General features: G+C 51.8%; 2 protein-coding genes across 8 annotated transcripts in view; one reads left to right on the top strand and one right to left on the bottom strand.

Moving 5' to 3' along the window:
- Positions 1-3,591: 3,591 nt before the first annotated feature.
- Positions 3,592-5,256, bottom strand: SOWAHD (sosondowah ankyrin repeat domain family member D). Its single transcript, XM_074835212.1, has one exon. It carries the CDS (start codon positions 5,150-5,152, stop codon positions 4,142-4,144), a length of 1,011 nt encoding a protein of 336 aa, XP_074691313.1. The 5' UTR covers positions 5,153-5,256; the 3' UTR covers positions 3,592-4,141.
- A 2,652-nt stretch (positions 5,257-7,908) lies between these two features.
- The window catches only part of SEPTIN6 (septin 6), a 32,152-nt gene continuing 24,284 nt past the window's right edge, over positions 7,909-15,776 (top strand). For all 7 annotated transcript variants that reach the window (XM_074835209.1, XM_074835207.1, XM_074835208.1 and 4 more), the window contains exons 1-2: positions 7,909-7,986; positions 14,666-14,780. In XM_074835209.1, the coding sequence (XP_074691310.1) occupies positions 7,960-7,986; positions 14,666-14,780 (142 nt within the window). In that variant the 5' untranslated portion in view covers positions 7,909-7,959. The remainder of the gene's footprint in view (positions 7,987-14,665; positions 14,781-15,776) is intronic.

Here is a 15,776-nt window from a genome sequence, read left to right as displayed (position 1 = left end):
ATTAGATAGTCTCCCTATTACTATCATTACTGTGCTATTTTTATTAGATGGAAGCAGCATCTACCAAGGAGCTGCTTTAGAAAATAACCCCTTGTATTATTTTTTCCCTATTTGACTGAATCTGCTTTTCAAATTGGACATTAAGAGATAGCACGAAATAAATTTAGAACAAATTAAAATTGGGTTAAAATCAATCTTCCGCAGAACCTTAACCAACACAAATACCTCTGAGTTTGAATGATTTCTGTTGTTCCTGTGGCAGCTGTCTTTGCCCTCTCCTCCCCTGTGAGAGTTGCAGGGGGGATCAGATATCTCTGCAGAGCTGGGCTAACACACGATAACTGAGACAGAAACATTAAAGAAAAAAATTAAATAATTTGCATATTCTAGTCCATTAATTTTGGTGGATATGCTTTTGTTTTCCGAGAAGCATAGTGAGAGCTGACTGTATATTTGAGGAATATTTTTTAAACGTGTTTGTATTTCCAAACCAACTGCCCCTCTGTAGGTATGAAAATAAATGGCGCAAGACAGAGGGGTGGGTCACTGTCATTGGCATGGTGTTTGGGGCAGACACGGCGTACAGCAGCAGAAAGGGTACTGCGATTTGAAGATCCTTTTTTTTGCTCTGTGGAGAGGAACCCTTGCAGGGCAGGCAAGGCAGGGGGTGGCGTTGATGAGTATGTTGTAACACCACCCAGAGAAGCAGGGTCTTGCTCCTTCTGAAGTGCCTGCCTAATTTGCCTCAGAGTAGAACACAGCTTCAAACCCACGACCAAAAGATGGGGGGAAAAGCAACCTTTAGGGGGTTTTGGTTAGCTGTCAAGGGGAGGCAAGTACAAAAAATCATTTAGTCATAAAGGGTAGCATTTGCCAGTTAAATTTCACTTTCAAATGGAACATTGAAGTCCATGTTTCCTGGTGGAGCATGACTAAGCTGCAGGTACAAATGCCAAGGAAACAGCTCCTTCAAGGAAACTCTAATTCCACTGTTTACTCTACACCTTACCAGATGAGGATGTAAGAGCAGTCCCCACACCCTCTCCCCGACAGCATGCTGCTGCAAAAGGGTGACGGAGGGATAATAGGTCAAAAAATACTTTGTCAGACATGCACCCATCGGTCTTTATCAACAGTATTTTGGTTACCAGAACTAAAAGTCGCAGGTGTTTTGACATCAGTGCTTTTCATGGAGTTTGTGCTGGTGTGACCAGACTCATTAGAAATCACCCTGCTGTCCCATGGCATGGATGTGGCCAGAGAAGTTCTGGAAGGAGCTATGTTGCCATAGTCTTTAATCTGTTAGAGCATTACAAAACTGGGGTAGATCAGGCATTAAATACATTCCCGGTCTGTTTTGTATGTCTCTGCTGCTGACTTCAGTGATTAAAAAGATGTCCAGACATATCTATGTGTCCACCCAGTCACCTGGACTGGACACTATCCAGTCACTGGATCACTATCTACTCACCCGGAGGCTGTTCTTCCATGTGTCGTCCACTGCAGACCAGGCTATTCTGGTGTCTGAGCAGCACTTCAGAGCACAATCTGAATATAAATGGGGTTTGCTGAGGTCTGTGAAACCCACAGGCTTAAGTTCCCCTGAGGGAGATACCCATGTAACTTTCTGCATTGAGGTGTAAATTCACCAGCGCAGCCAGGCCAGAGATCATCTAGAGCGCCTCGGTCATCTCTGCAGACCCCCAGAAATGCAGCTGGAAAGAAACTGTGGCTCCCCTTGGAAGCGAGGGGTCTCCACAAGGGCTGTCGCTCTGCGATGGGGAACAGAAACTCCCCAGTTGCTGTCTGAGAGTCACTTCTCAAATGGGACTGCTATTTAAGGTGGTAGAAATGGTCTCATGATGATGAAAAAGAGGAAGGAGCAGTTGTTTTTCTGAAGCTATTTTGATGCAGCTCTGGCCTTCGAGAATGTGAAAAGCAAGTTGAAATCAGCTGGTCAATGCTCCATTTGGTGAACAAAACACAAAGAAGTGACCAGAGGCTTTGCCCTTTTAATGCAGTTATCAGTACATACATGTGGGGTTATACAGCTGTAGGGATGTTTCTCAAGAGTTTCATTTTTGAGCACGACCTCAGTAGCCACAAAGACAATCTCACAGTCTTCATACCTTTTCCATGGTTTTGAGCAATGAATCATCTTTACAGAGCTGCTTCTAGATTCCAGTCCCTGTGGGAGCCACCCCATGCCACCCCACTGGGCATCCCTCCTGCCTCCTCCGCTCCGGCCCCCATCCCCAGTGGGGCTGAGTGTCTTGGGGGTCCCCACAGAAGGGCTGCCTGGGGGACTTGCCTTGCACTTTGAAAGACTTCTCTGGGCCTGGCCTCCTCTGGCAAAGTGGGCACTCCAGCTCGTACTTTACTGAGAAACAGCGTTATCTGTCATAAACAAACAGCAACCCAGAGGAGGCACATGTGGCAGAGATCTGGGGATCTCAGAGGCAGCTGGAAAGTGTTTGCAGCTCGGTGGCATGGTCTGCTTGTCTGTACCCGCTCTCCCTGCCGGCAGAGAAGCATACATAAAGAAGTGTTGGGGGGGATTGTTTCTGAAGCCGTAGTTGTTCCTCCATCGCCAGCCTAGTGCCAGGCCTCTGGCATCTCAGGGTATGGATGTGAAATATTTGATTATATTCTGCCGGTGTCTCTGTCCAGCCACCTAAGGCGCCATGACCAGTCCAACCTCCCAGTGTTGCTGGGAGCCAGGGCGGTGCTGATGGCCTCATTTTACAGGTGGGAGAACCAAGTCACAGAGCTGCTGCATGACCCACCTACGGTCACACGCAAAGTCTGCTGGCAGCCCAGGATGGGCAGCCCAAACGTCCACCCCCGGCCCCCAGCATGGGACACCACCTCCCACAGTGGGTCAGCACTCCCCCATGGGTATGCAGGGTGTCGGAGAAGCAGCTCCCTGCAGCGGGGCCAGCACGTGAGCCCCCACCACGGGGCTCTGATGAGCTGCGGCAAGGAGTCCCCATCAGCAGGGGCAGGGACAAAACCCCCTCTGGGGACAGGCAGTTTTTTGGAAGGGCTGTCCCCAGGCAGTGCTCCTGATGGCTGTGGTTGCCCCCCACACACCGGCACAGCCCCAAAAGACCACGCGAGGCCCCGGGTGGCCGTGGTGCCCCTGTGCAGGGGTGAAGTGCTAAGGCTTGGACAATAGGCCCAAGCCAGAGTTGACCTATAGATGAATCCTGTATATTTTATAACTGATAAGCATTGTGCTAATAGGTATTATACTAAGTTATAGCAAACCAACTATTCTGATGTAAAAGGTGGGAGTATTGAAGCCTGAGCAACAGGCCCAGAACCAAAACTACTAACCCAGTATGTAGTCATTAGTGAAATATACATAGAAGATGTAGCTTAAACATCATAAAACATGTCTATCTTGAATGTATCCTTCTTTGTGTGTGTGAGCAAGATAACAGGGCCACAGAGACAGTTGTCTGGCCCTGTGACCTGGTGTGTGACCTTGCTCATAAATCAACTAGATAAGCAGGGAAACTCCTTAGCTTCTCCCCTGAGCCCTGGCCAGGCTCTGGGGGAACCTAATGTGAGATGGAAACCAGATATTTCCGCTTAAAACAAAGGTGCCAGCTATTCTGGCTTGCTGATTTTTAGGTATATAAGGCTGGACCCGCTTACAGCGACTTTGGAAGCCTCACCTATGGGTGGACGCACCGCGTAGGACTTCCCACGTGCCGGGACAGGCTCTCCAAATCCTCGCTGTAACCGGGGCTGCCCAGCGCCTGCGGGTCTGGATGATGGTAACGTATGCAAGTGGTGATGGATCTTTCTTAATCACTGTTCTCTCTCTCAGGTAGTAATGATTTGATGCATTACCCTGTATTTTCCTGTTTGTTTAAGTGCACTATTCTGTCTTTTCTTACTGTATGTTTTCTGTATTATTCTGTTATATTATTGAGTTATTTCTAGTAAAATACACCTGCTCTTTTTACTTTGGTGTCAGAGTTTAATTGATATCGCTAATCAGCAAAACAAGGGGCTTAATCCCCGCTTGACCAAGATTTCAAGTGCTGGCCCTCGCCAAGTTCCCAGCTCCCTGCAGCCTCTTACAGCTGCTATTCAGCATGGGTTTGCAGGCGAATGGGCCAGGAGATCTTCAGCGCTCTTGGAAGAAAGTAAATGCCTGTCTGACAAAGTTCCGGAGCGTTGACAGACTCCAGGAGCTCTGGGCTTTCCCCTCGGTCCCAGAGTCCACACAGTCCCGCCCTGCCCTGGCCTCTCTGGATGACTTACAGTTGTTGTTGGTGTTGTGAGAGCGCAGCTGGACCAAGTCCTCCTCCAAGGCCCCTGCCAGCTCCTTCAGCTCCCTGGAGGTGTCTGCCCTAAGATACTGCCAAGCCTTGCGCCCACTGTGGTCCCTGCGGCTGGTGTCTGCCCCGTAAGCTCCCACCAGCACTTTGATGAGCAGCTCGTGTCCTTGCATGGCAGCCAGGTGCAAGGGGGTGAACCCGCCGCTGGCCGAGGGGATGTTCATGTTGACGGGATAGCCCTTCTTCTGGGCGTGGGAGATGACCTGGATGAAGCTCTCATAGTGGCCATGCTTGGCAAGCCAGTGGAGAGCGGTGAAGCCCGTCACAAAGTCTTTCCTGGTCAGCAGGCTGGGATCCAGGTCCAGCAGCCTTGCGATGTTGTCCGCATCACCCTGTGCCGCCGTCAGCAGCCACTCGTGCTCCAGGGGATCCAGGGCAAAAGACAGCACCTCGGGGCTCTGCTCGGGCTTCTGCTCTTGGTGCGGCCCTGCAAGGACACTGCTGCTGTTGGATGTCTTCTGAGCGGTGGCAAACCGCACAGTGCTGCTGGGGCTATTGCTCTGCAGGAGGATTTCCTTCAGCTCCTTCCTCCGGGTACTGCCGGGGCCGACGGAGAGCCTGCCCGCAGTCCTACCCCAGCTCCCCAGACCCTGGCTGCCCCGGCCGACACTCCTGCTGGTGTCCATCTTCTGCAGTGGATGGAAACGCTCCCTGCTCCCCGTGGCAGCCGGCCAGAGATGGGAGCTGCGGGCTAGGCTCCCCACTTGTGGCCGGGCGGCTTCCAGGAGGGCGAACGTCCGGGCGATGCCAGCTACCTTCTTCTCCGCCGAGCCCTGCTCCCGCTCCCGCCGAGCCATGGCTGTGCCTCCCACGGGGCTGGCCGGCAGCCCGCTCCCCGGCAGGGCACAGCTCGCAGCTCGCGCTCCCCAACTCTCACCCCACACTTCCTGCCCTGGCTTAAGCAAAGGAGGAACCGACTCTGCAGGGCGGGAGGGCACGCCGGGCACGGCAGCGGATCCACGGCACTGTCGCACTGCCGGGGCGGTGCAGGCGACCTTTGGTCACGCCGTGTCCATGGTTGCCGCCGGTGCTGGGCACGGCCACAGCCACGTGCTGTCTGCCCCCCCCGGGCCCCACTCGGTTGTGATGTCACAGGGGGAGAGCGGGAGGGTGTGCGGGGCCCCAGGGGGCATGTGGCACTGCTGGGGCGGGTGGAGGGGGGGCCCAGACAGCCCGATGCTGGTGTTACAGAAGAAATTTGATTAACATTATTCCTCTCTGAATAGTCTCGTTGAGCATTAGTGGCTTAGCATTAGCAGCTAAAGTAGCTGAAGCCTTAGGCCACAAGAGCTGAACAAGGGTAAACTTTTGGTAAAGCTAATGCTGCTAACAAAGAACTCGCTGAATTCAGATATGAGCGGAATAAAGAAGATAACCAACGAGACAATTCCAAGAGAATGAAGTAACCTCAGAAGAAAGCCAGCACAGTAACACTGAAAACCAGTAAGAAATCAAGAGACCACTGACCACAATTAAGAGATTGGACTTGGGGATCAGGTGATGGGTGGTACAGGTGTAATTGAGAGGTGTGAATTGGGGTAGGGGTCCCTCTCTGGAAGCACCCAGCTCAAGCTGTAACCAAAGGGCTAATAAAAGACTAATTGGAAACCTTTACTTGGACTTGGCATTCTCAGCGGGATCCTGGGGTCGGACACTGTTATGGTAGCTGGCATCCGTAACACTGGTCCTGGGGGGACTTCCTCTGCCACTGGCTGCACCCCAAAGCCCTGGGTGCCTTGCCAAGGCACCTGCCTTACAGCCCCCCCCCAACTGCCCCCCACCACTGCAACGCTGCTCCTTGGTGCCGTGCTCAGGAAGGCCAAGGTTACTGCCCCAAGGGGGTACTTTCCCGGTGGCCTGTGGATCTCTGTGCTGTCAGGAAGACCCAGCCCAGGGCACTGTTTTGGGTCCCTTTCCCCCCAGTGTTTCATCTCAGTGGCATTTTGGCCTTCCTCTCTTCTGTGTTTCACTTCCCAGCAAGGCCCCATGGCCAGCATTATTGGCAGCTGCAGCCACCAGCAGTTTGTACCCTCATTTTGTTAGGAAACATCCCCCAGCCCCATTTCTCCCAAGGCCATTCTTATCCAGATACCCATAGCATGGCTGAACTGCCACCAGGTAGTTTTGCGGCTGGTCAGGCAGCTAAGAACCACGCCAGGCCCTTCAACCCTTTTTCTTTGCCTTCCCTAAGATTTAGCCCTGCTCTGACCTGCCCTGGGCTGGTCATCAGCCCTTGAGAGAGCTTTGCCTTTCTCCAACCACTTGGACCAGTTTTTCTGGGATGTGTGGGGAGCCGGCATCATCCCATAAAGCCCAAACGACTGGTGGTGAAAACATAATTGTCCCCTTGCTCCCTTTCTGGCACTGCCTGGTTTTGTCACTGGCTGTTGGTGGCTTCTGTGGGCTTAGGGAGGCAGAGAACTTGACCCACACAGCTGTGGGATCCTGGGGAACAGTTTAAAACACTCGTTGGGTGGTAGCTAGGCAAAACAAGGAGGGAAACGAGGTGCTGCTTTGGGGAAATGAAGGCACCAATGGTGCAAAGCAAAGTACCCATTCAGGGCCACCCTGGTCATGCCTGCCATAGGGACTGGTTGCACTGGCGTACTCTGACTGGGCTAAAACTGGGGTGCCAACCTTGGGGGCTTTACTCGGGGGTCCCAGGGGCTGGGAAAGTTATTTGCTTTGAGTAGGGACCCTCTCTTAGCCTTTGTTTGGGTAGGGATCCTCCCTTAGCCTTTTTTTGATGCTTGTGCTGGCATCAAATGAAGGGAAACCCCAAGTGGCACCAGCTACACCCTCAAAGCAGCAGATGGGCTTATCCAGCCCCTGCCCACCAGGCCGGGGAGCTGAGGCTGCACCGAAGGGCCAAGAGGGGCTGGGGAAGGGGCTGTACTGCCGCTGGAAAAGAAATCGGCCCAGCCGCCATCACTCCGGTTGCTGGGGGAGCACAACCCATCCCGATGGACCTCAGGGAGAGTGTGCAAAGCGCGCAGACATTTTAAATAGCAAGGGCTCTACTGAGGTGTCCCTCAGACCCTTAGACCCAGACGATGAACCCCAACCCAGCCTCAGCGCTGCACGGCTCTGCTCTAACCCGGCCGGGTGCGCGGCCCGTGTCACCGGGGGGCCGCAGGGCTGTCGGGCAGGGTCCGGGCGAGGGAACCCCTCACGCGCTGGGGCGGGCAGGGCGCGGCCGAGCTCCAGGCGGCGGCCCATCCGGGCCGGGGGGCTGGCGGAGCCGCTGGCCATGCGCCCGGGCCCCGCTCCCCGCGCCCTGTTCCCCGCGCCCCGCCACACTGCGGCCGCGGCCCCGCCCGCAGCTCGGGCTGCACCATCGCGGGCGGCCGCGGGGGGGGCTGGCAGCCCCGCGCCTCCCGGAGCGGGGCGGCGGCGGCGGGAGCGGCGGGAGCGGGAGCGGCGGGACCGAGCCGGGCGGGAGGGCGGCGGGGCGGGGCGGGGCGAAGGGGCGGTGGCGCGAGGGGCGCGGGGCTGGGCGGGGCCAGGTGCGCGGCGGGTCCCGTCCCCCCCCGCGCGGCGTCGCGGTGGGCGCGCCCGGAGCCTCCCGCCCGGCCGGGGCGGGCGCTGTGGCGGGTTCGCAGCGATGGCGGCGGCCGAGGTGGCGCGGCAGGTGGGAGCGGGCGCCGGGCGCCGGCGGCGGCGGCCTCGTGGGGGCCGGGCCCGGCCGGGGCGGCAGGCGGGAGCGTCTGGCACGGCTGGGGCGGCGGGCCGGGCCGGGTCACGAGGCGCCGGGCGGGGGGCGGGCTGCGGGGGCGCCGGCCTGGGGGGCTGCGGGGCTCGGCCCGGGGCGGTGGCGGCCTCCCGGGGCGGGGGGGTGTGTGTGTGGATGTCGGGGTTTGGGGGCAGCTCTGAGGGGAGCCAGGGTTACTTGGGGGCGGGAAGGTTTGGGGTGTGTCCCCCCCGCTGGCTGTGGGGTAGCAGCCCGCCCCGGCGACCTTGGGCTGCCCGCCCCGGGTGGGCCCGGGGGTCCTGCCCTGCCAGTCCTTCCGCCCCTGGGCCCCGCCGCGGCTGCAGAGGGACCCGCAGCGCGGGGCTGGCCGGACTGCCGAGATGGAGAGGCCTTATCCTGCACCCCCACCCTGTGCTGGGGGCCCCTGGCCAGGCCAGGGCGCGGTGGTGGTCCCTGTCTCTCCAGGGATGCTGCCCGCCTCCCGGAGAGACCGCCATCCCGCTCTCGGTAGTGCGTGCTGCGGCGGAGGGCGCCGCTCCGGCTCCGTGTGCCGCGGCGGAGTCGTGGGAGCCCGCGCCGGAGTCGTGGGAGCCCGCGCCGAGCCCCGGCACCGCATCCCCGCTGCGCTTTGTCCCCGCGGGCCCCCCCGCGGTGTCCCCCCGGCTGCCCTCGGGCACGGCCTCCGCTGCTCGCCCGCACCCCCGGCGCGGTGCAGAGCTCAGTGTGCCTGCGGAGAATTATCCAGAAGAGGGGCAGAGGGAGTTGAGCCACCTCTGCACTGGTTAGAGAAATGCTAAGGAGGCATCTGTAACGTGTTTGCATGTGGAAGCGTTTTGTCTGTGTTTTGATGGGCTTCCAACTTTCTTGTCCAGGCGTTAGTACAGAAATAATACTTGAGATGAATGCTTGCCGTTTCATCTTCAAAGCGGTAGGTTTTAGCATGGACCCAATCTTGTTGAGCGGGTAGATGTAGCCGTTCCTTGCCAGTTCGTGATGTTATTTCCTCTGGACATACCCATTGCCTTGTATGTGACTGCCAAGGTATGTAAAGTGACTCACTTGCTCCCCTGTCTTTTGAAGAAATTGAACGTTAGGCTTTCCTAAGGTAATGTACAGGAGTTTCAGACATCTGCTAGTGGCCTGGAATGAATTATGGTACGGCACAGCCTCTCTTCGGAGGCAAAGGGAAAGCCAGCTGTGAGATGGACATGAAATTAGTGTGCTGCAAATTGAAAATGTCTTTGCCCAGACAGACGACTTGTCAGCCCAGGTCTTGGGCATCCGGTCGTGGCCGTGGTTTGTGGAGCAGTCAGCCATAACATCCTGGTGATGCAGAGGGCTGCTCTCTGTGTGCTGCCGGGGTTAAACACGTGTGAGAGCTGGGGCTAGGTATGTGGGGGGGTTGGGGTCACCACCCTGCCTCTGTCCCAGTAAACCCTTGATCTAAATCCACGTTTATTGTGGAGATAGTCAGTGAAAACTCCCTCCTCCCTGGGTGGCCATGGCAGCCCCGTCACAGCTGAGCTGAGGCCCCTCTCCTGTCCTCTGCTGGCATGGAGGGTGCAGGATTTAAACGCTGAGACCCACAGGGGATGTGTCCACCCTGCTCTCTGTGGGTGGAGGGCAGGCAGAGGACCTGCTTGTTGGGCACTGTCTCTCACTCCCTGTAGTACAGGTCAGAAAAATCATTAAGACTGCTGATACAGATATGTGTTTTTTAACGGCTGGAGGAGACTTCTCCTGGGAACGTATCCAAACAGCGTGGTGTTTCTGCAGCCCTTTGACAGGGGCATAAAGAAATGTAATCTTAAGAGCTGTCACAATTTGAAATTTCGGAAGCACTTGACTGTTTGTGAATGTTGAATGGCTGAATGATGCAATGCTCCTGAAAAGAGGGTGGTCGATGGTCAGGAACTTTGGTGAGATGTTTCTTGCTTTCTGTGGTGGCTGATATGGAACTATTTCTCTCCCACTTTTCTGTTGTTTTTCTTTTATATGCATCCTGACAATTTGTTATCAGCTGAGCAAGGAGAAGAAATACAAAGTCTTTATCTACACTTTACATTCCTGCTTTGCATTTATCTCGTGGGGGATGTTTATACTGTCTGCTGGATAATTCATTGCATAAGAGAATTACACACTTGTACAAGTGAGAAGTAACTGGTAGAAGTGTTGCTCTAATTTGGTGTTTAATCAGAGCCAAATGCAGTCTGGGGATATGGATGCTATAACACCGAGGTCATGAGAAGGGATCTGATGTTGTTCTGGCTTAAAGATGATGTGAAAAACTGTGGTGTGGAAACCTGAATTCAGGTTCTGCCTTGCTTTGCGATTTGATGTTTGACTTCTTGTGCAAGAGTTGTCTCAGATATAGGGGTTAACCCACCAGGTCTCAGCATTATGGGGTGGCAGAGGGGCAGGGGAGCAGCTGCTATGAGCATCAGCAGTGGTGGTGGAGCTCTGAGCGTTGCTTGATTTGGTGTTTTTGAGGGATGGTGCTGTTGTGTTTGTTGTGATTTTTGGAAATACTCTGAAGGGAGTCTCCAAGGCCTCGGCGTTTGAAGTGATTCTTATCTGGGGAGAGGTGGGAAATTTTGTCAGAAGTACTAAATGTCAGCTGGCAGTGTCCTAAACAGAAGCACTCTTTTCAGTTAGGTGCAGAAGTAGTATTGTACTGCAGTTTTAGGAGTGTTTTCTTGTGCAGGCCTCGTTTGGACACTGGGTCCCTTGGGTTCAGAGCTGTAACATTCTTTATTTGCTGTGCTCTGCCTGAATATTGCCAAGTGGAGGCTTTTCCTTTGCCATGGTGTCCTTTTTCATTGTTCCTTTAGTCCAGGCCACCAGAAATTGTCCTGAATATGGAATGTTGACATTCACCATGAGCAGCACCATTGGGTGTCTCAGGGAGGATACTTTGCTTTATCTCCACAAAACGCTAACGGGCTCTCGGGGCTCCAAGGATGTCAGGAGGTGACAGCAGTGTACCTACTTGTCATGTAAAGCAGATCAAGACAGAGACACACATTCAGCAAGGTTTTCCTGTGATTGTTTTTTCATCCCAAGGACCCTGGAGTGATTCAAACACCTGGAGTCTAAATTGCCCATTTTATATAAACTAATATTTAATGTGCAGTGCTTTCAGGCTTGGGGTCGTTTATTATAACATCTTTATATTTTCCATATACTTCTGATAGTTCTCTGTAAGAATTAGAGTAGGCAGTGGTGCTTTCTGTGGCATGGAGAAGCCCTAACAAAAGGTGTGTGAATTCTCCAAAGACAGGGAAAAAATAAAAAAACCTCCCCAAGTTGGCTACTCCTTACTTTCACTCTGCAATAGCCCTGCCTGGTCATGCAGCAAGAGAGTGTGTTGCTCTTTTTGTTCTTTGAATCTTGTTTGTGGCAAACACTATTTGCTTCCTCCTGAGCAACAATAGCCCATTCTATCCTAGGGGGGGGTCACTCTGTGTATGTGGGGGAAAAAAAAAGGCATCTGGTATCTTGGTGTGGTGCCAGTGTTCACACTGGCTTCCCAGAGATCCCATCTTTGTCTTCGTTCCAAGAAGATGCTAAGTTTAAAATAGAGAGTACGGAAGGAGTCTTGGCCATCCAGCACTTACTGATGCTTGTGGAAAAAGCCTTCACACAGACAATAGTTAAGCCTTGCTTACCTTGTTGGTACCTCTTTATACGTTTTAAATTTGACCTGAAAGATTATTTTTGAAGATAAATAATGGAAGATAGCTCTTGAATACTTTTTCAGCAAAAAAGCTTTATAAGCTTAACATATTCTCCTTCAGTTTTGAACAAGGTAATCCAAAGCTACATTTACTGTACAGGCAGGATGACTAATCACTGTGTTCATATGTTGTTTCTGGTGATGCTGTTTATATATAGCTGCGTTCTGGATACAGAGACACCACTTGGTGCGTGAAGGCTTGTGACTTGGTGGATCAGATAGAAAGTGTTTCTTTTCTCTCCACAGGTTTGGTAATTGCTGACAACTTTCTGATGTGTGTCAAAACCAGTTTGACCTTAAAACATTATTTCTTTTCTTTTTTTTCACTGCATCTGATCTCTCGATGCCTTGGCCAAGCTTTAGATTTTTAGCCAGAGCAGCACAATATACCTCGTGGCTGCGTACTTAACCTGAAGGCTCAGCTGCAGTGACTGGAAATCAGATTTTGCAGTATTTGTTTCCTGGCCTGTAGCAAATGTGAAGTGTGGTTTAACTGCATTATAAAACCACAGGTGACTAGAAAAGCTACAGGAAATGACTTGCAGGCTGAATTCTGTGTGATGGTAAATGCCTCCTCTCAGCTGAGAGTGGCTTAACTTCTACTGTTTATTTTGTTCCATCTGGATCACACTTATATTTAGGGATGAGGAGAAGATTTGTTCTTAATGAGAGCCTACACTCCTGCCCACGCTTCCTGGGGAGAGTAGTGTTCAAACAGTCTTCCAATGGTGCAGTTTTAAGGCTGAGTATTAAAAATACACTTGATATTTCTCCTTCCCCAGGAGGAGTCTGCCTGTGGTTCTCTCATGCCTTTGCAGACACTGTCCACCCATCTTCTTCACTGGGGCTGTGGTCCTCTCAGTGCCGATCAAACACTGTCACGAGATACCCCAGTTTGTTTTGGTGGAAGCAGTTTAGGAGAGTTTAGGAATCTTGTCACAAAATCTGTGTGCCTGATGGTCTCCCTTTCTTCTGCTTTAGCTGGCTGTTTGTGAACTATTGGGCCTCAGAGCTGCATCCTCAGAAGGTGAAAACAGAATCTGCTGAGGAACTTGAGTGCCGTCCTATTGAACATGTCGTTTGGAGGCAAGGTGTTCAGGAATTAATAAAGCACCATATTTGGTGAACATCTTGGCAGGAAGAGTCATACTAATACACAAAATATGGCTAAGGGGAAACATATTTACACATCACAGGGTGGTAAATATGGTTAATGGCGGAAGTGTATTTGGAGCCTCATATCTGGGAAAAAAAAAACACACCAGCAAAAAGTAACAAGGCAAGTAATCATACTCTGACTGGCTACTGTAGTGAGTGCAGTCCTTGAGGATGTTTTTCTAGCTTAAAATACCAGTGCCATTAACAGAAGAGGGGAAACCAGTATGCCTGTCCCTATAAACAGGCTTTCAAGATACATGAAAACATGATTCTGAAAGAGTAAGTTAAAAATTACACCCTATAAACTCTTGCCTTTTGGCTGTAGTATTTCTTGCAAACTGATGATCTCCCTGAAAGGCCAGAGGGTGATTTCCTGTATTTGGCACTAAAATACATTGTTCAGAAAAGCCTTTGCTTTTGGGGGGGCTGCAGGAGGGGAACTAAACAGTACACACATATATGCGGGGTTACCACTGACTCTCCTTTTTGCATGATGCCATTTCTGAGGCTGAGCCTCTGCATGTGGTTTATTACTGTCTGCTGTGCAGGTTTGGAACCCGGAGTGCCTTGGTGTGCATAGGCCTTTGTGCAATGGCCAGGTGGAAATTTCTGACCCCTCTCCAGAAGCAAGTGGCCGTGCTGGGTGTGGAGCACAGCAGGAGCTGGAGCTCGGCCCTTCCGCTTCCCGGGGGAGAGGGGACGCCTGGCCAGGGAGACTCGGTTAGTGGTGTCTATGTGTCGGGCAGAGGAGAGGGCAGGGAAGTCCTTTGGGTGGCCTGGCAGGAGCAGCCTGTGCCCCCCAGCCAGCAGGTTTGGGTACCTCTGCTCCCAAACCCCCGTGCAGCCTCCCTTCTGACAGGGACGAGTGGTTAAGAGCAGCTCTGTTCTGGACACTTTCTCAGCTTTTTTTTTCCTGTTCAGTTCCTAGCTTTGAAAGATACACTCTGAAGTTCAGATAGCAACACTCAGAGCTGGAGAAGACCTGCTGCTTTGTGTGGTCTGGCCACCTGCCCGTGCAAGCATCTTGCTTGCAGCTTCCTTCAGTGATCCCTGATTCTGGTCTAATGGCCATTTTATAGCTTTGGACAGATTCCCGTTTGGAGTCTGGGATTTTTGTCTTCATAACAACATGGAAGATATTGCTGTGTTTGATAGCTTGAAGACTGTATCCTCTGCTGTTTCTTTGTTACAGCCCTCGAGCTTTGCAGAGGCAGTGTGTTTGGGTTGTCCAGTTACTAGATGTAGGTACAGTTTTCCTGTTTCTAGTTGGTTTCTATAATTGCAGCTGTGAATGTGGATTACATGTGAGTTACAATTCACATTAAGTGAATTGCAATAGGCTTAGAGGAGGCATCATTAATACATTCCTTTGCATAGGGGATTCTTTTTGTTTTCAGTATAAGGTGAGACTTGAGTGTCTATGTAATTTCTCAAGAAACAAAAGGTTTTGCTGCCTCTATTTCAGCAGCCGTGTTTGGGTAGGAGTTTTGCACAGTTTAATATTTTTTCTGACAGGGCTACCTTCTAATGTGCAGCAAATGAAACGTTCTATTTGTGCCGTCTGGATTTGTTTTGGAGAGGAGGGAAGTGTGCTGACATAATTTACAGTATACATGCAAATGTTTGCTTGGACTGTGCAGCTGATTCTACTTGGGAGGTCTTAAGGGTTTGTACAGATAAGTGTATTTTGCTTGAGAATGACACAACTATTTCATTGTATTTCAGGGTGAAGGCTGTCGTACTGTCCCTCTTTCCGGACACGTAGGATTTGACAGTTTGCCTGACCAGCTGGTTAATAAGTCAGTTAATCATGGGTTTTGTTTCAACATCCTGTGTGTGGGTGAGTATTTCCATTTTGGGAAGTTCTCTTGCTGAAAAGGGTTTTTCTGCAGCTGGATGTAGCTTGTAGGTGACAGCATTAACAAGGTAGCTTTGATTTAAATTTCCCCAACTGTTCTGTCTATTTTCAGTAACAAGATTTAATGGTGCCCTAGGAAATCCCTGCTGGGGTTATGCAGTATGTCTTTCTACCAAGCAGTGAACCATAGAAATAAAATGCCTTAAATACCAGGCTTTTATTACGATCTTTATTTTCCTGGTATGTTTAAATTTCATGTTTTTAAAAGAAAATAGGTACTCATGCCAGAGAACTTTGTTCTGAGGTCTTGTTTGGTTAGGCATTGAATTATTATAATAATTATTTTAACAAAATACCAGTCATGCTTCTCTTAAATCACTAAAAGCTATTTTTTTCTCCTCCCTTCAGTGCATACTTGAATTAATATAGTGTCTGGCGAAGCCTTAGCTGGTCAGGCAATTATCCAAGCTGCCTTGTGGTATGGATCTCGGCTGGGGCCTGCTACTGTAGTAAGCCTTGGAGTCTGTCCCTGCAGCCTCTGCCCATCTCACAGGTCTTCCCCAGGGTTAGGATCCCAAATGGTCCCTCCTCAGAGGCACTCCTAGGTAACACAAGTAAAATCTTGTATGGCTTTGGTACAGTAGTTTGGTAAGGTGGATAAGGAAATTAATAATAGAGAATTAATAACTGTCTGATAGGACAATTATTTTGGTTTACTGGTGCTGGTGCCCTGCCTCTGGGAGCAGGAGGTTATTGTGTGGCCATGGCTGCTCAGAGTAGGTCCTGTCTGCAGATGCTCCCAGCAGTGCCCGGCGTGACAGAGGGGAGAGCTTATCCACAGCTGCAGCTCTTCCCTCTGGGGACTCATCTTAGCTGGTGGTCAGCTCTACACCTGCACGAAGGTTGTCTGTCCCCTCCTGTGAGAGATCCAGCTCATGGTATAGACCTGGACAGGGTTAAGTCTGAGATGAGAGGAGT

Source organism: Strix aluco, chromosome 10 (genome assembly GCF_031877795.1).
Source record: "Strix aluco isolate bStrAlu1 chromosome 10, bStrAlu1.hap1, whole genome shotgun sequence".
NCBI lineage: Eukaryota > Metazoa > Chordata > Aves > Strigiformes > Strigidae > Strix > Strix aluco.
This window is presented reverse-complemented; position numbering and strand designations above follow the sequence as displayed.

Coding starts and splice junctions, on each gene's coding strand:
- SOWAHD (XM_074835212.1), bottom strand. CDS start 5,152: ATGGCTCGGCGGGAGCGGGAGCAGGGCTCGGCGGAGAAGAAGGTAGCT.